This window comes from Anguilla anguilla, chromosome 7 (genome assembly GCF_013347855.1).
Source record: "Anguilla anguilla isolate fAngAng1 chromosome 7, fAngAng1.pri, whole genome shotgun sequence".
Classification (NCBI taxonomy): domain Eukaryota; kingdom Metazoa; phylum Chordata; class Actinopteri; order Anguilliformes; family Anguillidae; genus Anguilla; species Anguilla anguilla.
In genome coordinates, this window is record NC_049207.1 from 3726385 (window position 1) to 3748503 (window position 22119).

Genomic DNA, 22119 nt, shown 5'->3' on the forward strand with positions numbered 1-22119 from the left:
CTTCTTAGAGAACTGGATAACTTCATAGTCATAGTGACTTCATGTTGACCGGTTTGGAATCTTGTTTAATCCAAATCTCCAAAAATAGAGATTGCGAGTGTAAAAAAAAAAAAAAAAAAAAAAAAATCAATAAATCGTTTTCACAAAATGTCTCCATTGGGAGTGTTTACCAGCGAATATTTTCTTGAAAAACTGTCGGCCATTTCGTGAGTGGACAATACCTTTTTTTATTCAGAAACTGCACAGGCACTCCTCGTGGCAGATGGCCAGCTGCAGAAGAATCCTATTGACTTCGCAGTCGAGTGTGACTCAGCAGGGCATGGCTCCAGCGGAACTCCAGTACTGAGAGTAGCGTGCCTGCTTTTCAGTGCTCATATTAACGGCACAGACGGTTTATGCTTTATCGTTTTCCTGAAATTGAAATGCATGCACGCACACACACACGCGGACAAACAGACAGACAGACACACACACACACACACAGCACACACACACAAACAAACAGACAGAGACACACACACCCACGCGCGCTCACACAGGCAATAGCCAAAAAGCAGGTGTTTCCACCCAGTTGTGGTTCCCTGTGATAATTAAGCAATTAAGATCCCAGCATGCTCAGGGCTGAGTGCAATACTGCCTGCTTGTAACACTGTGGACCTCACGCCAATGAGCTCAATGAACTCAGAAAGTCCAGGGTGATATACTGCCATCTACTGGCCAGAGTGCAGCACATTACATCACCAGGATGAGAAGTTTCCACTTTGATCTATTGATCACAAGAGAAACACAAATACATGCTATATATGTATATATATACACACACACTACATGGTCAAAAGTATGTGGACACCTGACATCCAATATCTCATCCGAATTTATGGTTAATAATATGGAGTTGGTCCACCCTGCTGCTATAACAACCTCGACTCTTCTGGGAAGGCTTTATACTAGATGCTGGAGCATTGCTGCAGGGATTTGCTTCCATTCAGCCTGACGAGCATTAGGCACTGATTGGGCGATTAGGCCTGGCTCGCTGTTGGTTTTCCAACTGATCCCAAAGGTGTTGAATGTGGTTGAGGTCAGGGCTCTGTACAGGCAAGCCAGTCAATTCTTCCACACCATTCTTGACATTTTGATATGGACCTTGATGTGTGCCCACGGGCATTGTAATGCTGAAACAGGAAAGAGTTTTCCCCAAACTGTTAGGGAAGCACAGAATTGTCTAGAATGTGATTGTGCTGTAGCAGTAAGATTTGCCTTCACTGGAATTAAGGGGCCAAGCCCAAACCATGAAAAACAGCCCCAGACCAAGGGGTGTCCAGATACTTTTAGTCATATAGTGTATACTGTATATAGTCAAATGTTCTACAGTCCAAACCTCATGGTGGAACATGGTAGCACAATGATCAGACAAGCGCGTAAGAGAGGGTCTCTCTTGCAACCAAAATAGTTTATAACTTTTTTTTTAATTACAAAGCTTTATGGTTATGTACAGGTGAAACCGATTTTGGTCCATAAAAATAAGTACAGGGTATAGATACAAAGAACAGCGTGGAGGTGTATAACTGAAAACATCTAAAAAGCAGCAGACAACAGTAAACTATTGAAACTAGCAGTGCAGTTACATCAGAAGCAGCAATATATGAACAGTCTGCATTTTAAGGCATAAGAATACAGAAGGGGGAGGGGCCTCTAACGTACAAAAATAGTTGCATATGAAATGTACTGTTCACAAACTACATCTGCAGTTCAAGTTGATAATCAGCACCCTTTGGTGCCAATACAAAAGCTCAAGGGACTGATTCTGAAATCATTCCTGAAATTAAATAATCTATCAACTGTAATTTACAAACACTTTTTTTTATACTTGTATCTAGTACAGTACAAAGATTTCTACCCATTTAAAGCACTGGATATTTTTTCACAAGCTGTGATTCAAGTATGTTTTTTTTATTTTTTATCTTGCCTTTCAAAGAGATTGTTTTCAAATCGTCTGTTTTCACGAATACAGTTGCTAATTTTACCCAACTTCACCCTCTCAAGAGTGAAAAGAATTAATGCTACATAACCACACATTTCCTTTAAAGAGAACCACAAAACATCCCACACCAATTTATACAGGTCACATTTTCAAGGTTTTAATACCACCAGTGATAGCTCCTTCAGCACCTCGACCTACACTGTGTGCAATGACATTTCGAGACTGGAGATCACACTGGCCTAGGTGGATGGTTGGCATGGTTACAAGGTCACATGACCCTACCCCCATTTTCAGTGTCTTGGTTCTTTTAAAAAAAAAAATTGAAATTCAGACAGTTATGTGCCTAATACTACAACCTTAAAGAGGCATATTTCAGCCTGACAGAGGAAGATGTCTTCCAGTAAATACTAAAGCTATTGCAATTTTGCTCAACTTGCACGCCTAAAATTTTAAAAAACTGAAAATGGAAAACCAAGCCAAAACAGCATTATGTAATACCTTAAGAGCATAATTTCATACCCAAAAGACTGCTGCAGGTAGGTGCAAGTATTTAGCGTTTAGAAATAATTATCAGGAATACACCAGGAATATACGTACATTTCAAGTTGCAGAACTGTGCAAAGGTAAACCATTCACTTCCTACGAACCAGAAATCATTCACTACAACTTTCACAGCATTACTTTCACAATTTCACATGCTATCCAAGTTCTACGCAGAATGGAATAGTGTTATAGCGTCATTCAAAACAACATTCAAGCTAACAACAGGAATATGAAAATGGGACCTTTTATGTAACCATGCCACCTGTCCACAAACCAGCAGCCTCTCTCATTCTAATCAAGCTCTTATAATCAACCTCCTCCTTGGACTTTTGGTTAGTAGACCTCCACACACCATTCTCTCTCCCTCCCTCTTTTTCTTTGTCTGTCACTCTCCCTCTCTCCCCCTCTCTCCTTCTCTCTTTCTCTCCCCCTCCCTCTTTCTTTATCTGTCACTCTCCTTCTCTCTCTTTCTCTCTCCCTCCCTCTCCCTCTCTATTAAAGGCACAGACGACAGGCTTCACAGCGAATGCTGCTCATTCTTTCAGGCAGCAGCGGCTGGAGTTCTTCCAGTTCTCTAAAGCAGCGCTCGCACTCGCTCTCTCACCACTGGGGGGGGGGCGAGCGGGCGACACCGCCCGGTGTAAACATTAAGAGCACCATGTGAAATGCATCCTGGGAAGATTGCTTGTGTACATATTTTACTGTTTCCTGTGATCAAACATGCTTTTTTTAAAAATAAGAAAGTAGCAATTTTCCTATTATAACCTATACATTACACTGAACTGCCACAGTATGACCTATCAAGACACATTCATAAAATCGCATGCAAACATTAGAAATACTTAGTGCTATCGAATTTGATGGAAGAGATCACATCTTCAAGTCGTTAAAACATAGCATTTTTTTAAAAACGATCCGCCCCGACTCCTTTGCACAGTTTAACAAACACATAAATAATTTTGGGATGTTTCTATTGAGGGGCAATGTAGAATTACCCAGGTAGCCATTTCATCTCCATCAGGGCAGGAATCTTCCACTAGGGGGCAGTGCAACAAACACCGATCACTTGGAAGGGCCCCTGCAGACAGCATAGCGTCCACTCAACACACTTCAGTAACGTGTCCCCCCGTGAGTTTCTTAGTTACGTACCAAAATCTTAGAAAATATGTACAGTAATTACGAAAAAAATAGCACCTGCGGCAAGAAATCAGCCAGCGCAGCTGCGGTAGGAAGCAATAGTACTTGATTAGAAAAAGGCAAAACCCCCGGGAACGGCTGAAGCTGACCCAGGCTGTCCTACGAACTACGCTGTTCAGGTGCAACAAACGCCCATTCAGGAGCGAGATCGGGCTGTAACTACATTCTCTGGGCCTCGTCGAAAAACAGCAGCCGGAGCTTCTGGGAAGAGGCACGCCGGCATTCGGCTCGGCTCCTAATTGGCCGGCGGGAGCCCGACGTCCAGCCTCCTTTGGGCGGAGCCCCGTCGGCGGGCGGCGGGGGGGCTGGCAGCATTCAGGGTCCCCGGCGTTTGGAAAAATGCCTGAGAGGTGGCGAGGCCGACTTCCTTCGGGGTCAGCGGTGTCTGTGGGCACAGAGGACGGACAGAGAGGGGGGCATGAGACTGGCGAAGTAAACTCTACAATAAAGGAGGAGTCCCGAATATCAACCGGATGCACGGTATTGAAGCTCAGTGACGCTGGAGACCGTGGAGTAAAATTAACACACAGAATTCAAGTTGGCGTCCAAACAATTCTTACTATAAATTGGATAAAGTGGAATTTAACTGAGCCTGAAATGTCAATTTTCCCATAAAATACACTTAAAACAGACTTAAAATCACTTGTTTAGCTGCTGGCAGACCCGCGCACTGGGGTTAGGCCTCCACGCCCAGCTCACCTGAGGCTCCATTTTGAGGAACGCGGGAGGCTGGCCGGGCTCCCGCGGGGGGTCCGTCTGAGCGGTCTGCTCCGGGTGGGGTCCCCCGAACCCCGCCGCCCCCGAGACGGCGAAGGAGCCGCCCCCCACCACAAACTGCGCCGGCACGCCGAAGCTGATCTTGCCGCCCTGGGCGTCGCCGCCGCCGCACGCCCCCGGGACCCCGCTGGCGAGGAGGGGGTAGGCGGAGAGCGCCGCGGCGGGCACCAGGACGTAGGGGAGGGCGAGAGCCGACAGGCCCCCCTGGGACAGGGCCAGCCCGCCGGGGGCGTGTCCGGGGGACAGCAGGAAGTTCAAACCGTTCAGGCCTGGAAAACAGGACCGACGTCACGACCGAGGAAAAAAAACGACTACGCAACTACGCTGGTTTTAGGAGCGCACCTCTCTGTGTCAGAGGGGGGGGGGGCGGCTGTGGTCGTACCTGCGGAGTTGGGGACGTAGAGGTAGTGCGAGGGCGGGGGGGCGTCTCTGAGCGGCCTGGGCGGGGCCTCCTCCTGCAGCTGCGTCGCGGGGTGCCGTGAGCCGTCGTACGCGAACGTCCCGGGGCTGGAGGTCTTTGGGGAACCCCCGGACTCACCGTCCCCGTCCCCTCTCTTCTGGATGAGAGAAAAGAAGCTTCGTTTAGTAGACCGCAGGGTAGGGGATAGTCCTGAACTGGGCGGGAGATTAAAAACACGCAGACTTCCTGTTTCGGCAGATTTCAACGTGACCCTCGGTTACCGTAGTAATGGGATATTATACATCACAGCTCACCTTGACATGCAGACCTGCCTCCGTGGTTCTGCTCTATGCTAGTGACGGAGAGCAGGTTTACAGCACTGAGAAGCAACGGGACCCTGTGCCAGAAGGACAGCGTACGCGTGTCTAAACCGCACAGCTCTTTGGAACACAGCGGTCACCTTGGGAACCAACTGTGCCTAGCCGTGACGGGTAACGGCAGAATGCTAAATGACATTCGCTCTTCCTGTTGGGCCGAATAGACGTTGGCATGGTTCCCAAAATCTTGTTAAGCAGCCGCCCTCGAAGCTGTCCCCGCGTGCGCGCATGTGTGCGTGCGTGTGTGTGTGTCTGGAGCTCACCTGATGACAAGGCTCCACCCTGTCCCTCTTAACCCCGTGTCCTTCCTCCTCCTCCTCCATCTTCCTCTTTCCCAGCATTCCCTCCCCGCTGGACGCGGGTGACCTCTGACCCTGGCCGAGCGCGGCGCCGCCACACAGCATGAGCACGGACGCCGACGACAGGTTGGGGATGTACAGCGGCGCGTGGGGCTGGGGGCGGGGCTCCCGCTCGTCCCTGGGCGGGGTGGCGGTCGTGGGAGGGGCGGGGCCGAAGGTTTGGGCCGTGCCGGTGTAAAAGCGAGGTAGCAGCGTTTCGGGGCGGAGCAAGGGGTGGGGCCTGTAGGGGGCCTCTTGATGGACGGGTACGGCCAGAGGGGCGAGCACAGGGCTCACAGGGTGGCTTTTTGGGGCGACGGTCTTTGGCCCCCCACTCAGCTGAGCTCTGAAATCACAACGGGACAGAACGTTCAGTTCTGAATGACAGGTAAGGTTCTGCTCAAACTGACAGGTAAAGATCAGCGTTCCTTTCCGTATTTCTGATTCAAAACTCAAGCACATTCAAGGAAAATGTTCAGATGTCATTTTCAAATGAATTACCCCTTTACTACAGACAATTACAGCATAAGATATTTTTTCATTAAAAGTATTCCCTTCTCGTTCTGCGGTGTGTACATTTCCACAACCCAAGATCCATCAGTTGAGGAAATTTAAGTTATGAAACTTATATCCAAACTCTTTTGTCAGAACTCACCCGACGTCGTCTCCGAACTGCAGCCGGCACACAGCGCTGCTGCTCCCCGTCCTTCTGGAATAATCCACGGGCTCAGAGACTTTACCTGGAGAGAGGCACAGAACAGCCGCTCACATCCTGATACCGCTGGGCAGAGAGGGGAGGGAAGCCCCATCGCAGGCCACCCCAGGAGGGGACAGTGTGTGTGTGTGTGTGTCTGTATATGTGGGTGTGTGTGTGTGTGTATGTGGGTGTGTGTGCATGTGTGTGTATGTGTGCGTGTGTGTGTGTATGTGGGTGGGTGTGTGTGTGTGTGTGTGTGTGTGTATGCGTGCGTGTGTCTGTGTGTGTGTGCGCGCGTGTCTTACCTGTCAGTTCCCTGCGAGGGCTGCTGGGGGCGGAGCTAACTCTTCGCTGGGCGATGACGGACGCGGGCACCACGTTGAAAGAGGCGTGGCGAGCCAGCCTCTGCCTCCCGCCACAGGAAACGCCCGACGGCACTTCCTCCGGGAACTCTGGGAGTGAAACTGCTGCCACAGCCTCCAGATCATCTGCAGATAACAGCGAGAACAGCGAATGAGCTCCCTGTGAAAGCCCTCAAAAGCAACGCATCAAAGAACCATCTCAGTTACGCTAATTCAAAGTCCATTTTATATTCACATTTTGCTGAATTAGTAATTTAGTTGGGCCCGTAAGCAACTAGGTAGGAAGATACAGCCAGAGGGGGAGAAGGTTCAGAAAGTAAGTCCTCCCCAGTATTCTGTTCCAATCACATGGATTTGCTAATTAGCACAATTCTAGAACTAATAGAGCTAATTAGTGAAATCAGCAGGGCTGAGCTCATGGATGGAAGAAGTACATGGCAGGACTTTCACATTCTGACCCCCTGGACTTTCCAAATCTGCACTCAGCAGACAGCTACTTTTCACTCCAACTAGGTTTTCATTCCAACCCTAACAAAGCACCTCTCATTCAACAGCTAGAGGTCTCGTTCAGCAGCTAATTAGTAGAGTCGGGAGTGCCAAATAAGGACTGAAAATAAAACCTACAGGTAGGATGGTAGATCAGGAGGAACAGTGTTGGGTACAGGATGGTAGGTCAGGAGGAACAGTGTTGGGTACAGGACGGCAGATCAGGAGGAACAGGGTTGGGTACAGGATGGTAGATCAGGAGGAACAGTGTTGGGTACAGGACGGTAGGTCAGGAGGAACAGTGTTGGGTACAGGACGGTAGATCAGGAGGAACAGGGTTGGGTACAGGATGGTAGATCAGGAGGAACAGGGTTGGGTACAGGACGGTAGGTCAGGAGGAACAGTGTTGGGTACAGGACGGTAGGTGAGCAGGCTCCTCTTAGGTCTTACCGCCAGTTTGGAACTCGGCCGGGCCGATCCACTTGAAGGCCGGCTTCCTCCCCCGCTCCTCCTTGACGTGGACCTTCTGAATGAGGCCCAGGCTGGTCAGCACATTGGCGATGTCGTACAGCCGCCGGACCTTAGCTGTTAACGAGGGCAAGAGTGAGAACACGAGTGAAAACCGAGACAAACACAGAGAAGCTGCTCAACGAGGGATCGTGAAGCAAGTTTATAAACCGCGAACATACAGATTATCTGAGGTGCCATTTTGTAGGGTGAAAATCCGACCACAGCCTCGGCTAACAATGAACATTATTCTTTCTTTAATATTTCAGTAACATTGTAATAATCCTTCAAAACCTACGGATGACCTGACAAAGGTCAAGAAGTACCATCTGTTTGATAAACCTGGTTTGCGTCGTTATTCATCAAAGAACTGCCGAGTTTTAGAACATCTAGGCAGACAACCCACCAGGCCCCTCCCCTTTTTTGACCACAGATATCCCCCCATCGGCGCATGAACGGAAAAGTGGGCGGTCCTACTTTTGTACTTGCTGTGGCTGGCGGTGTCCTGGCTCTCCTCGATCAGGATTTTGGCGGCGACGTCGAGGGTGACGGTCAGCGTCTCCGACACCAGGAACAGCATGACGAACTTCTGGCTCATGATCCGCAGCGACTTCTCCTTCCGCCGGTTGGCCGCCCCTGGGGGAGAACGACCGCCAACCGTCAGGACCGGACCGGACCGGACCGAAGGAGACCGCACCTTCACGAAATGCTCGTTCTCCCGTAAGTTAATGTCAAACCGTGGCCCGTTCCTACTAATGGGACGTTCATTTTTGAAGGTACAAATCCCTCCGTTCAAAATGAGCTGCCACCATTTTGTTTTCTGGAAACTCCTCATTGCTGGGCCACCGCCAGGCAGCTGCCCTGTGCAGCTCGAAGCACGTGGGCTTTGAACCAACGACTCTCCGGTTAGATATGGAGGCGACATAGCTCAGGAGGTAAGACCGATTGTCTGGCAGTCGGAGAGTTGCCGGTTCAAACCCCACCCTGGGCATGTCGAAGTGTCCTTGAGCAAGACACCTAACCCCTAACTGCTCTGGCGAATGAGAGGCATCAATTGTAAAGCGCTTTGGATAAAAGCGCTATATAAATGCAGTCCATTTACCATTTACCATATGGGCCGTTTAGATTCTCAAGGAGGCATAGCAGACTGTGTCTTTTCCCCAACAGGCCCAGGACGAGACATCCGGGGGGGGGGGAGGGGGACGAGGGCAAGTCGCCACTGCTTCCACCTGCACACTCACACAGGAAGTGCCACGGCAACAAAGGTGGCAGCCTGCGCCATGGCAACCACAGCCTCTACAAACAGACGGGCGGGAATCTGCGTGGCAAACCATTTCCAAAAACGCCAGTCTGCAGCACGCGTGTAATCCACAGGCTGGGGAGAAGAAAACTGGCTTTGTCTTCCTAAGATAGTCGCCGCATTCGTCAACAAACGCTAAACAATCCATGACAAACAAACAAAAAAACAAGAGCGGCAGGCTTGTACTGCGATTCCCGTAGACTCTGTTCAGCAATAGACGGCTTTGCAATGAAACCATAGCAACAGGAGGGACTCAGGAATTGTGTTCAGTAAACCTCAGACTAGGAGACGGCGAGCTCCATCGTATTAAACATTAACGCTTCTCTCTAAACACTAAGCCCAGAGTGACCTGAAGCCGCGGTCACGGTCACGGTACAGTAGCTCCTCAGGGACACGAACCCTTTTGGGGACGGCGTGGTCTGGACGTCCAAAACGTCTGTAACTTTGAAAGCGAAGTGAACAAGCACCTACTCTAATTTCAGGAATTTATCGGAATGGCTACTTTCATTACTTTCAGATGTGATGGTGCACGCACAGGAACTTGCATGTATGTCGAATGCAAAAACCTGATGCATCTCAAACCGCTTCTGGCCAATCAAGATGTCAGCTCACTTCCTCATTTTCTTAGTTTTATAGAGCTGTAGATAATAAATAACGAACGCGAGACATCATACTTCCTTATATAGTCTTAAATCGTTACCCTAACATTAGCTACCTTATGTGTTGTGGCCGATACCTCTAACAGTAACATTTTTCAGACGCAACCCCGCGGGTCGACAGTTTGTCTTTAAAAAGCGCGGCGGCGCTAGGTCTCACCGGAGCCCGCGTCTGCGCTCTCCTCGGCCGGCTGCGCAGACGGCCTGCGCTTGCAGTCGCGCAGCTGCTCCATCTGCAGCCGGTAGCCCTGCTGCGCGCCCAGGCCCTGCAGACCCCGCAGCGTCTGCCGCAGCTGCTTGCGCCCGTGCCACAGGTAGTGGTTCTTCGCCACGCGGCTCACCAGCATCAGGGACTCCAGCACGTTCACGATGTCGTAGATCCGCCTCCGCTCCACGCCTGCAGCGCACAGCAGGGGGGGGGGGGGGGGGGGGGAGAGAGGGGGAGGGAGAGAGAGTGAGAGAGACGGGGGAGGACAGAGAGAGAGAGAGAGAGAGAGAGAGAGAGAGACGGGGGAGGACACAGAGAGAGAGAGAGGGGGAGGGAGAGAGACGGGGGGAGGACAGAGAGAGAGAGAGAGAGAGAGAGAGAGAGAGAGAGAGAGAGAGACGGGGGGAGGACACAGAGAGAGAGAGAGGGGGAGGGAGAGAGACGGGGGGAGGACAGAGAGAGAGAGAGAGAGAGAGAGAGAGAGAGAGAGACGGGGGGAGGACACAGAGAGAGAGAGAGGGGGAGGGAGAGAGACGGGGGGAGGACACAGAGAGAGAGAGAGGGGGAGGGAGAGACGGGGGGAGGACACAGAGAGAGAGAGAGGGGGAGGGAGAGAGACGGGGGGAGGACACAGAGAGAGAGAGAGAGAGAGAGGACTCAAATATTAACACTGCATGCTTTTATTCCTGAGTGTATCTTTTCATAAAACCAAAGGTCAAATTTTTGTGGTTCGACAGTAGTGCGGTCGAGAAGCCTTTGCCAACAAGACTCCATCAGCAGCCTAAACGGCACTGAAACTCCAGAAATATCCCGAGTCGTAAATATCCCAAGAGTAAATGCTTAATTAAGCCGATATTACCAAGACTAAAAGACAGGCAGTGATCTCCCCTCACGTTGCAAAACTAGCAGCAGCAAGTACATACTAGTAAGTGTATTAGAATGAATTAATATTTTTTAAATGAGCCTAGTATGGCTTCAAGGTTTGCTCAGGGTCCTGTGACTTTACAGTACAGTGATACTCGTATGTCAGGAAGGTGACAGAAGAAGCTCAAAGCAGCAGCCACACAACAGATCCATTTGTCCTTTCAGGCAGGCAAACTGGGGTATCCATAGCAACCTTCCAAGCCCTAATGGCTGGTGAAGAGGAGCTCATAAAGCTAAAATGCATTACTGTTGGTGCGATCCATTCGATTACAGACGCCCCGCTTTAAAATTAGAAAACGGATGAGGCTCAGGCTTTACGTTATGAAGACCGTTTCAAAGAGCAGCAACTTTAGCCCAAAACATCTTAATTATCAATCAGAAAACAACTGAAATCTGGAAAGACAAGATGAAATGATTCACATAAGTAAGACTAATGTGAACTATGCTAAACATGAGTTAGCACTGAGTTATTCTAAAGGTATGCTGGGAGAATGGCAAGTATTACATGAACATGTACACTCATTATTTGTGCCCAGAAAACTACCTCTTACTGTGCAAAATGAATCCCAAGAAGTTAAGAGCCATTCTGATGGAAACGTTGTCATATAACAAGGTTGCTTTGGCTTAAAAATAAAGGGTGAAAGCGAAGGCTTGCATTCATGTCTGACAGAGGCCAGCAGGATTCAGTGTTCCTCCAGGAGGAGGATCAGCCCGTCCCCCCGGATCTTACCCAGGCTGGAGGCCACCTCGTCCAGGGAGATGCTGGTCATCTCGGACGCCGCCGGGTAGTCTGGGTAGAGCGAGAGGAACTTCTGGCACAGCAGGCCCAGGCTCTTCTGCTTCCTGCTTCCTTTCTGCTTCTCGAACTCGTCCACGCCGTCGTCCGCCACGTCGAACTGAGGCAGAGACACGTCGAAAACCGTCAACCGACAGGAACGGGGAACAGACTGCACCGCTGATGGGACGGCTGTCACCAGTCTGATCAAACGCACCATAAATCATTCAGGTATTCTCTGGGTTTTCAACAGGGGCTCCATGGACCCCTGCGGGTCTTTGAATGGTACTGTATAGGGGGTCCCTGGCCAGACTTGATATGCAATTACTATACGTCAATTTGCAATTTATTTAATTTTTTTAACTTATGATGGGGGTCCCCAGGAGCCTGGGTGGGGGTCCCTGGATCAAAACCGGTTGAACACCCCCCCGATGTATCAAATGAACAAACACATTAAACAACTTTAGATCTGCCATTCACGGCAGCTGGATGTTTATACGTAGAGTGTGGGATGAAGAAACTAAAATGGACGTTGAATTCTGATGGTTGCTAACTGGAAAAATAATTCAGGATCTACGAATTGGGATACTTTTACTTTTACAGGGCTTAGTGCAATCCCGCGAAAACCGTGTCCCGTCAGAGACGGCACTGCGTAGTACCTGTCCCGGGTCCTCCGGCGTCACCGCCTCCTCCTCTTCCTCGCACCCGTTCTCAATGGGCCGGAACAGGATTTTCTTCATCTCGCGGTCCCGGATGTCGGGGCTGATGGCGCTGAACAGCACCTTCAGGTTGGTGGTGGGGGTCCAGGGCTCGGGCAGGGCCCGGTCCGGGGGCTTGACGGGGGTGACGTTGGCCCGCTCCGGGGTCAGGCCCTTCCTGCCGCCCAGTGCCGCCGAGCCCGGGTCACTCTTGTGCGGTGTCACCTTCCAGCGCTCCGCACAGATGTTCTCCTGTAATGGCGTAATGGGGGGGGGGGGCTGTTACTCTGAGCTGCACATACTGATGCACGCCATTACAGTGAAAAAAAACTGCTGCATTTTCAAAGCTGACGAAGTTATCGAATGCCCACATCCTCTGAGTCCACCTACTAAATGACACACGACACCTAAATATAAAAATATACACCGATCACACCCAAAATACTACTGGAGTCACAGCCAGTACACTGAAAATACACATACTGGCAAAAGGTTCTTTTAAGAATGGAAATCAGACAAGTTGCATATTTTTTTGAATGATTTAAACTTAACCTTCAGTTGTCAGGCACATCCACGTTCTAATACTTGTATATTCAGGACCAGTACATTAGCCAACTAGCCCATTCATTGTATTAGCTAGTTGAAATGCTCACCTTCTGATCAGTACTTCCCTCCTCGTCATCCATGTCCCTTGTACTCTTTCTTGACGTTACACTCTTGAGATCCCGTAAAGTTAAACATTCAGTGTCCATCTATAATACCTACAAAAATACATTTTAATTAAGCATAAAAATATCAACCAAGACTCGTAGCGTAGATGCTGCATTATGTTAAAAGGTACGAGCTAACAAATAAATACGAAAATAAAGTAACGTAAACAAGATCAAAGGTTACCTAGCAACAATTTTTTTACTATAGGAACATAGCTAACTAATTAGCTGTCACATAGTGAACTTCTGCTATATTATTTTAGTCCTGCGAATATCTGCGGTCAGTTGATTTTGGCGCAAAGACCATACTCGCTTGGTACAAACTCCGCCTTAACTGGCTGAATCAAGGCAACGTCCCACGGTTCGCTGGAAGGCTATATTACTAGCCAGTTAGCCACCTTGTAGATTAAAACATGTCTAACGTAATTATTCTAAAATTTACTGATGATAAGCAATAACTTCCTGCAGTGTGACAAAATTTGTGAAAGTTAGCTAGCACTATCTAGTTTGCTAACCAAGCTGAGAGGTTACTTGGCGAACTAAGTTAGCTAATTATAGTAGCTAGCTCGCCGCCCACGGATATCCAACTATTTCTAGTCAGGCTTCCACTATTCTTGTACTAAAAAGACAATGATCACTGTATACACATTAGCAAGTTATGTGAACCAAGATGTACAAAATATAACAGTTTGCTAGCAAGTCAACGTTAGAAAGTTCACTTACCTTGGTTAGTTATTTTCTCTTAGCTATTCTGATACAATAACTATATATTGCAAGTACAGTAACTAACGTTAGGCAGCTAAAGAATCTACGGTTTGTAGTAGGTTATTCGTTTCTTCCAATTAACATGTTCTCTCTTCCTCTCTGTGAATAAAAGAAACTTTAAAAAATGCCAACTTATTACCAGGTCCCAATCCGTCTGCTAATGCATGCAATGGCATTACTTTACTACTGATCAGAAGTTAGAAGAACACCCGCTAAAGATTGTTTTCTGGCGCTCTGAAGCGTTTCAGTTCATCCAGCCAATCAGTCTTTACAAGTCTGAATGCGTAGTAATGTTCTAGCCAATGAACGCTCAACAGTCCCACGCCTCCAGAAGTGTGTTGGCGGGGGAGTCGGCGCGGTCCTGAAAGTGCCTGTGGCCGCTCTGGCTGCTCATTATTTGAGCGCTGTGGCGTTGCCCAGCACCGAGAAACCTACTTAATTAATATAGCTAATCACTTGGGCTTTGTTGTTAGGTGTTAAGACCGCGGACGACAGCGGTTCAATCTAATTAACTGTGAGGCAAAACAGATGGAGGAGTCCTGCGGTCGATTTCTGGCGCTGACACCGCGCGAAAAGGAGACTATAATTTGAGGTGTGTTTAGCCCGGGACCCCTCCCTCAGTGGCTATCCCAGGTCGGGTATAGTTATTGTTACATAATAGATCTTATTGCAGCGACATTGCCGCCAAATGTATTTGGTACCGTTTAATGCTGAGCAAAGCATAAATGCTTCGTTGTTCACATCACGTATTGGCTACATCTATTTTACTTTTGCAGACTCTTACTATAGATGAATTGAATGCACTAATCCGCTATATCTAATTGCTACTATAACATACTATATGCCCACTTAAAATATGGGGACAGGATTGAAGAATGTCAAACATAATCTCATCGTGTATTATTAGAATATAAAGGTAGTCTGTCCTTGAATACTTTTTATATTTAAATGTATTATAGCGTTGTATCTGCCCCAAATCGCCCGACCAGTTCAAGTGATTATAATTTAAACTCAGTTTCTTGTGTAGAATGACTAGTTGCCTTCACGTCACGGGCAAGTTGTAACTGCATTTAAAGCATGAATAACACTAATTTTCTCACTGTCAATAGCGGCGGCTTTCCCTTAATGGGCACCTGAAACCTGATTCTTCCTGCCAGAGTTTGATCGTAACAGATGCGCGATAAATGCGCCCCCATCAAGCTATGAAATAAATACACATTTCGTCTTGTTCAGTAGGCAGTTCATTCGGGTGCATTTCGAACGTTCAGTCTATTAAAGAGAAAGGCTTCATTCAAACCGAAACGGGACTGAGCCGAAATATGTGATTCCAGAATGTTGGAGGCGAAAGAGAATCGAATCCGTTATTATCCCCTTTATGAAAATTGTCTGTGGACAATTTAAACTTGTTCCAATGCAATTGATGGTAGGCTATCGATATTCAATCTAGACGTTCGGGTGAAAAGCCGGCTAGATTTAGTTTAAATGTTAATGTTTTTTTAGACGCCTAGAACATAGCCAGGGTATATCTGGGTAAAACATTTGCCAAATTAGGGCTAAATTGAGCTATCCTAGTTCGTTTATGCGCTCACTGGGGAATGTTGCAAAACGTGGCAAATCGTTTAGTGGGTGAACTTCCTGTCAAGTAGCCTAAACGGAACGTGCGAAATGAGAACGTTCCGTTTAAATTCACTCCCTAAATTCACTCTCAACGGTTTGATTCCTTTTGCAGCAGTTCTCCGTGGATGTTCGGCGGGTGACAGCGTGTCCTAATGTTAGCTGTACTAGTTTGGGGGACAGTGTCGTTCTCAGATGTCAAGCCCGCCCCTCGTAGGAAGGATGTAGGAAAACCTGGCCAAAGACGGACTGCGGTGGGATTAATCCACTACGAGTTAAACAGTATGGAATTGGCCGTAGTATAAACACTATCACTATGTGCACTATCACTGTCTCAATAGCCATAACTGCAAAAATAAGGCAACTGTATGCTCAGGTTAGTCTGTCTTAAAACTTTCATGTAATATCTTGGTTCATATGATATGTCCCTTACGAAAAAAAAATCACTTTGAAAAACCACGTGTGTGAAAACCACATGAAAAAACCCAACATGTGAAGAGTACACTTGTGAACTACAGATATAATCCCACATGCGTGCCGCAAAAGGAAACCTGTGCCATTTCAAATCATGTTTTGTTTTATCGTGAAAACTGTAGTCCATATTTTTGTAAGAAGTCAGTTTGTGTTAAATTCACGTGAAAATCTGAATTTCACATTTCGTAAGGGATTAGTACATTCATTAACAGTGATGCTGTTTTGGATTTGTGTGGATTCACACCACGACTGTAAGCTGGAATCACGATTCTTCAGTAAGAGCTGATTGGAAGGCGGAGAGGGAGAGACGATGCTGGCTGCGAGGCTTGTCCCTGGCTATGGATCCAGTCCCTCGGTGACTCTTGGCTTCCATGTTTCCATGGTGACACAGATGGGCCAAACATTGGCGCGTCAGTGAACCCGCAATTCAAACAGCTTTTCCGAAAACCGCAGCAGCTGCCCACAGCAGACAATCTGCAAAGGTAAACTCAGGGGTAAACACAGTGTTTTTACAGGAACGTTGACACTGCCATCTGCCGCAAGTCAAGTCAATGAGTACAGTACCTCAGTGTGTCATTATGAACATTCATTAAAAGGCACTGTACTCTTTATTTATGCAACCTGATATTTAGTGTGTATTTCACTGATGTTGCATGTGCATACAGTCATTAATAGATTATAGATTTCCAGTCGATGGCTACCTGTAAAGTTTGCATTGACCAACATACCACACGCGCACACACACGCACAGATGTTTGGCTTGAATTCAACCTGTGCTGTTCTCACATGATTCTGTGTAACTAACACACCACAGTCAGGCCATCAGCTCAGACATATAAATCTTCCCCAAGTATATGCTCCTCATAAGGCCAAAATCTATGTTTTCGTTAGCATTTTTTTGCTAGCTACTGTTGTGCTGCAGTGCATCCCAGGCTTCTCTCAGAGGTGGCATGGATACAGTGTTTAGGGTTTGGGAGGGGCCCAGTCACGTGTTAAAAGGCTTTATTGACTCAGTGTGGCTCGGGGTGAACGGGGGCTGCTGGGTAATCCGTCACCCTGACACAAAGGGACACGACGCTTCCCTCATTGTCCTCCGCGCCGACAGACAGGACGAGCGAGCTAGCGGCCGTTTTCAGCGTGGAGAGAGGCAAGTCGAGACTGGATGAATTTCTCCCCCCGCTCGCACCAGTCAGCCGAAGCCAGTTCAGGCTGAGGAGACATTAAGGCCGGGGATGGGTAATCCCCGCTGATTCATGTGTGAGTCTGTCTTCCGACTGTTTTCCGCTGTCTCAGCACAGAGTGTGAAATTAGCGGGGGAAAAAAATCAAAAGAAAGAAGGCTGGTAAAATCATCTCTAACTTCAAAAACAAATAGTTTTTGCTGGTTAGTGAGGCACCGCAACATTTCTTTTTTTAAACCTACAACCTGGTTATACAGTTGGATTTTCACTGACGCCAAATACTGTTGGCTTTTGACAGTTGGCTTTTTATTTTTACAGTTCAGATTTAAGTGCCTTGCTCAAGGGTACAGACCCCACAAGGGAATGAAACCTACAACCTTAGAGCTTCAGGCCCCGATCCCAAACCATTAAGCTACATTAGCACCTGTTCTAGAAGCACCCATCCTTGTGCATACCAAATACTGACTGATCTCAGTATCAAAAAAAGAAATATTTTCTGTGCAACTGAATCATAGATTAAGATAATTTCCCCATTTTTGAGCATACAAATAATTTCTATTACCTATACTGTATTTATTTTATTCAGGATTTGTTCCTCATCTTTAAGGAGGATGATCATCATTTTGGAGGCCACTGGATGTTTATATATATATAATCCTAACCAAAAATACATGTGGAACACCATTCATCATGTGTTTGTGTGGTACGTATAGTGAAAACTAGTCTGTGCCTGTCGCCATCAAATCTGGCTCTAGCTGGGCATACACACAGGCAGTCCTTTTTATAGATAGAAGAATCGTTTTATCAGCGAGAGCGACTGTCTAGCCTGGACTGCTAAAGCTCTCTGTGACAGTGCAAATGCCTTGTTAACACTCTGAGAAAAGCTGAAGTGGGCTTTCATTTTGATTCAGTGGAGGATTGCCTTGAGAGTACAGAATAATTTGGCTTGTGGGAGTGGGGACACTTGTCATCCTGTTTGCATATCTCTGCGTGCGTGTGAGCTGCAGTACCCCCGCACTCAGCCTCGCAAATGTCTTACATTCACGCGGTTACGAGAGAAGTGAAAAGGTTAATCACGAGATTAAATCATGATCAGTTATATTTATTCATAACTGAGCGTGTGGATTTCACCTTGTACTATATTTAACTGATGCTAATATCCGAGTTACATCATTTTTAATCAAATTGACCTAGCGTTCGACATACATGTTCGTACCATTTTGTTTTTATTAACACAGACTGATGTTAAATGTATCCGAAGATTCACTGTGGCCAGCTAAGTGTAAATTAGTTTATTTTTGAGCAATGGGATATGTGATATATGGAAGCTCTTCATATAGCATGTACTGATAAGCATTTTGACGTGAGCGACGTGGCACATTTTTTTATGAAAACCAGTCTCTGTAAGCTGGTTATTATATTTATGTATGCTTTTGATAAAGGGATGTTTCATAAATAAATGAGTTGTTTGCCTATGGGTGAATCTACCTGAATGTGCACAACTGAAACATTCACATAAGTAGGGGATGCTTCTGTTTAGTATGTTACTTTCTGAGACCTGTCTTTCTAAAGCACAGAGCGATAGTGGCATTACCCAAGCCCCTTCCGTCCCATTGGCTCGCAACCCCGTGACCTGTGGAATTTGACCTTTTGATTGGCCACAGATTGGGCTGCTGTGATGTAATCTCATCTGGGAGTCAAAACTCTGTTGCCCATAATCATATCTGTGTGATAGAAACCAGGGCCTTAAAGTTCTATCCCTGGTGTAAACCAGGGCTCATCCACCACTTTTTTACTCAAAACCAATTTGTTTTTTTTCCTTTTGCCTTTTGCAAACACAGAGAGCACAGCAAGACAACAAAGACTGCAGTGAGTTTCTGTTCTGAGGTGAACATCAGTGATCCGCACTCACTCGATAGCGACTGCTACTCAGCACGCTGTAAGGCTAACGCTGGATCTGAGGCCTTCGATGAAACGGCTCATAGAGCCTGCAGTCTATTTCATGACCGATTTACTCCCGGGAAAAAAAAAAGTTTTCCCTGTGAACTTAAAGATGCCAAGCGCCCTTTTTATTGCGTGTCACGCGTTTATCACGACCTCACTGGCATTGAAAAGCGTTTGGGTATTCTGTCAGAGACGGGTGACTGAAACGCTTGACAGTTATTTATGTTGTAGATACAGACTAACGTATCTGGTCATGCCATACAGGGACCTGTTCTGTTTGTTTCCTTCCTGTTGGAGGAGGTCGGTGTGGGTGGGTGTTGAATGAGATTGACAGCATAGTTTATTATGCTAAAAGTGAAGTTATAGATGATTTGAGCACTTCTTCATTGTGTTTGGTTGATTTGGTGGCCAGGTTGTGAAACAGGCAGTTTGGAGATTCTGCCAGGAGACCTGGGAATGCCCTACTCTACAGTGAATAACACGGGGTTTTCAATGACTGTCTTAAGTCAGGGCCTAAGTTTAACATCTTTTCTGAAGGTCAGCAGTTCCTACAGCAGTGTTCTGTCACAGCACTGAGGGAAGACTGCCCCCTACTGGCCGACCAGTACAAACCTCACAGGTTTCACATCCACATAATAACCTAAACCCCACATGCTTAGCTTCCGCCATGCAAGTGAGTGAGTGAGGAGATATTACATTATTATAATACTATATATTATTATAAGGTGCAGGGCCATTCGCTCTTTCTTTGAAAATAATCGAAAATATAACTTCGACGGGGGGATAATTTAGGAGAGATATCCTAATCTAGCCTTCCATAGGTTCTGCTGAAGCGTTCCCCATTTTCAGTCCGTTTTTGTCCTCCCCACAATGCAGTTCTAATTGCTGGAGTTTAAATCATTTCCTGGAGCGCACTGCATATCAGCACTGTATTTTATCATTTTGTCACGGGAAAGTGCTGCATTAGTATCTGCAGAACACTTATGAACTAATGGGAGCCATAGCATGCTTTGCGGTTAATAATATCCGCTCATATGTCAACATGCTATCGAAACGGAGCTTCCTTAATCTGGCTGCAGGTCCTTGCACGGCAACGGTGGAGTTTAATATTTTTTTGTATCAATGGAGAATTACTTTTCAATGTGACCTTTTGCCACCGTTTTGCTCTTCTGTCAAAGGACGAAGAAAAGGTCGTCACCACTAAAATTTCAGCTGGCCGATCTCTGGAAGAAAGACATTCATACAGCTATCATTGGAACTGTGCAGCTCTAGAAGTCAACAGATGCAGCATATCTGATTCTGAGAGAGTAATCCACGTTTCCCAACTTTGGGGCCTAATGAAAAAAAGGCTGCCTCTCCCATTCATTTAAGCTTTATCTTCTGAATGCTAAACCGGCCAGCAGTATAAGAGGGGGGAGCATTTGGGTTAAAAGTCAGTAATTGGGATTTTGGGGCTATGCCATCTGGTGTTTCAAAAAGCAAGTAAAAACTTGCTTTTGAAACTCTCAATGGTATTCTCTAAAAGAACTCTCTCTCTCTCTCTCTCTCGCTCTCACTCTCTCTACCATTTGTTCACGCTGTCAAGCATGACATGTTCACTAATTTTTCACAGAAAATTTGGACCTTTATAAGTACTGCTTTTTGCCTTCAAGCTCCAGGAGATTATATACGCATTAAAGTTATGATGTCAGACAGTTATTCAGTTGTTTGGAAGAACTGCAATTTTCTAGTGCTACAGACATAATGGCCCTAAGACAAAGTATGACTGTGCTTTGCTGTGTTGTTTGTCATGAATATCGTGTTATTTGTTCCCCTTCCCCTTTCCTCCCTGGTCAGAGCTGAGGAAGACGTAGGAACGTCCAAACATCGTCTTTTACCCTCCTTCTCTTCATGTTCATGCAGAATGTCATTAAGGAAATGGATGTTTCATACGGCTTTAAAATTTTCAAAGGAGAGAACTGCACGAGTGTTTGTTTATGTCTCCCCAAACTCTTTCCCTTGGTTTTAATTTTCTCCCGCGACTGCTCAGAGTGCGTATTAAGTGCAGCCGCGGTCTCCGCCAGCTGCAGCTGCAGAAGGAGCAGCAGTTCTAACGATCCCGGGGCCTTGGCCAAGCCGCAGATTTGATTTATTAATGTGGCCGTCGCGCGCTCCGTTCTCCCGTCACGGGGGGGGGGGGGAGAGAAACGTGGCTGGAGAATCTGCCCCCACAGGTCCAAAGCGTGACTCTGCCGCGTGCTCCCTCTGGAGGAGCCTGGGGCAGGTGGGGCGGATCGCTGCTGCGCGGGTCATTGGGGGGGCGAGGTGGGGGGCAGGTGGGGGGGGGAGGGGGGCGGATGGGGGGGGAGGTGAGGTGGGGGGGGTAGGGGGGCGAGGTGGGGGGGAGGTGTGGCGGTCTCCCGGGCGAGGAGTTGGCGGGATTGTGGGGTTGCGCTGACCCCCAGGTCCAGATAAACTGCCGCGGAGGCTGTCTGCAGCGGCGGGTGGGGGGTGGGGGGGGGGGGGGCAGAGGGGGCGTGTTGTTTGTCGGGGGGGGGGGGGGGGGTCAGGAATCACACGCTGAACAGATTGCGAGATAGACCCGGGCCTGAAGGGGGAGGCCTCAGCCTGCTGAGGGAGAGGCACAGCTTTCCCCTGCAGGGTCTCTGAACTCCGAAAGTCAGCCAGCTTCGCCAGTTCAGCTCTCCTGACCCGTTACCCAGTGGGACGTACCCACAGAATATTAACAAATAGCACTGCTTCTGGAGTATGCTTTCAGTCCTGTCCTAACAAAGCACACCTCATTCGACAGTTAGAGATCTTTGTTGAGCTGCTAATCAGTAGAATCAGGTGTGCTATTTTACGGTGAAATGAAAACCTACAGGATGGTCGATCTCCAGGAACAGGGTTGGGAACCAGTGGACTGAAGGGGCCAGTGATGACGGGCAGATGCTGCTGTACCTCCCCCTGCTGAGAGGCTTGTACACTGCGATTCTCCTCTCTGTTTTTTTTTTTTTTTTCAGTTGTTTACCTGAGTCACCGCCTGCTGCCTACGTATTTTTTATAAAGTGAACAATGGGTGTATCAGGGGCTGCATAGAAATGCACAACTAATTATGTTCATACATTATTCTTCTCTAAAAATCCATCGGTCTGTGGGTGTGTAGATAATGTCTCCTTCCCGGCTTAAATATGAATGTATCCCTCTGTCAACCGAAAGCTTTCACA

General features: G+C 47.5%; 1 protein-coding gene across 2 annotated transcripts; it reads right to left on the minus strand.

Moving 5' to 3' along the window:
- Positions 1 to 3007: 3007 nt before the first annotated feature.
- e2f7 (E2F transcription factor 7) lies at positions 3008 to 13870 on the minus strand. Of its 2 annotated transcripts, none has more exons than XM_035425980.1 (13): positions 13660 to 13870; positions 12880 to 12987; positions 12188 to 12478; positions 11484 to 11649; positions 9782 to 10018; positions 8143 to 8301; positions 7609 to 7743; positions 6616 to 6798; positions 6269 to 6353; positions 5539 to 5959; positions 4881 to 5052; positions 4421 to 4767; positions 3008 to 4106 (listed from the first exon to the last, which is right to left on the minus strand). In XM_035425980.1, the coding sequence occupies exons 2-13, from the start codon at positions 12976 to 12978 to the stop codon at positions 3957 to 3959; spliced, it is 2445 nt and encodes an 814-aa protein (XP_035281871.1). In that variant the 5' UTR covers positions 12979 to 12987; positions 13660 to 13870; the 3' UTR covers positions 3008 to 3956. The 2 variants fall into 2 exon arrangements, with proteins under 2 accessions (XP_035281871.1, XP_035281870.1); XM_035425979.1 differs by having other exon boundaries at positions 4881 to 5055.
- Between the last annotated feature and the right edge of the window lie 8249 nt (positions 13871 to 22119).

Bases quoted from the DNA above. Each gene is read 5' to 3' on its own strand.
- e2f7 (XM_035425979.1), bottom strand. From the start codon at position 12,978: ATGGACACTGAATGTTTAACTTTACGGGATCTCAAGAGTGTAACGTCA. The intron at 6,354-6,615 runs GTAAGACACGCG...GCCTCTCTCCAG, and splicing joins CCCTCGCAGGGAACTGACAG to GTAAAGTCTCTGAGCCCGTG. The intron at 5,056-5,538 runs GTGAGCTCCAGA...TCTCTCATCCAG, and splicing joins GGGTGGAGCCTTGTCATCAG to AAGAGAGGGGACGGGGACGG.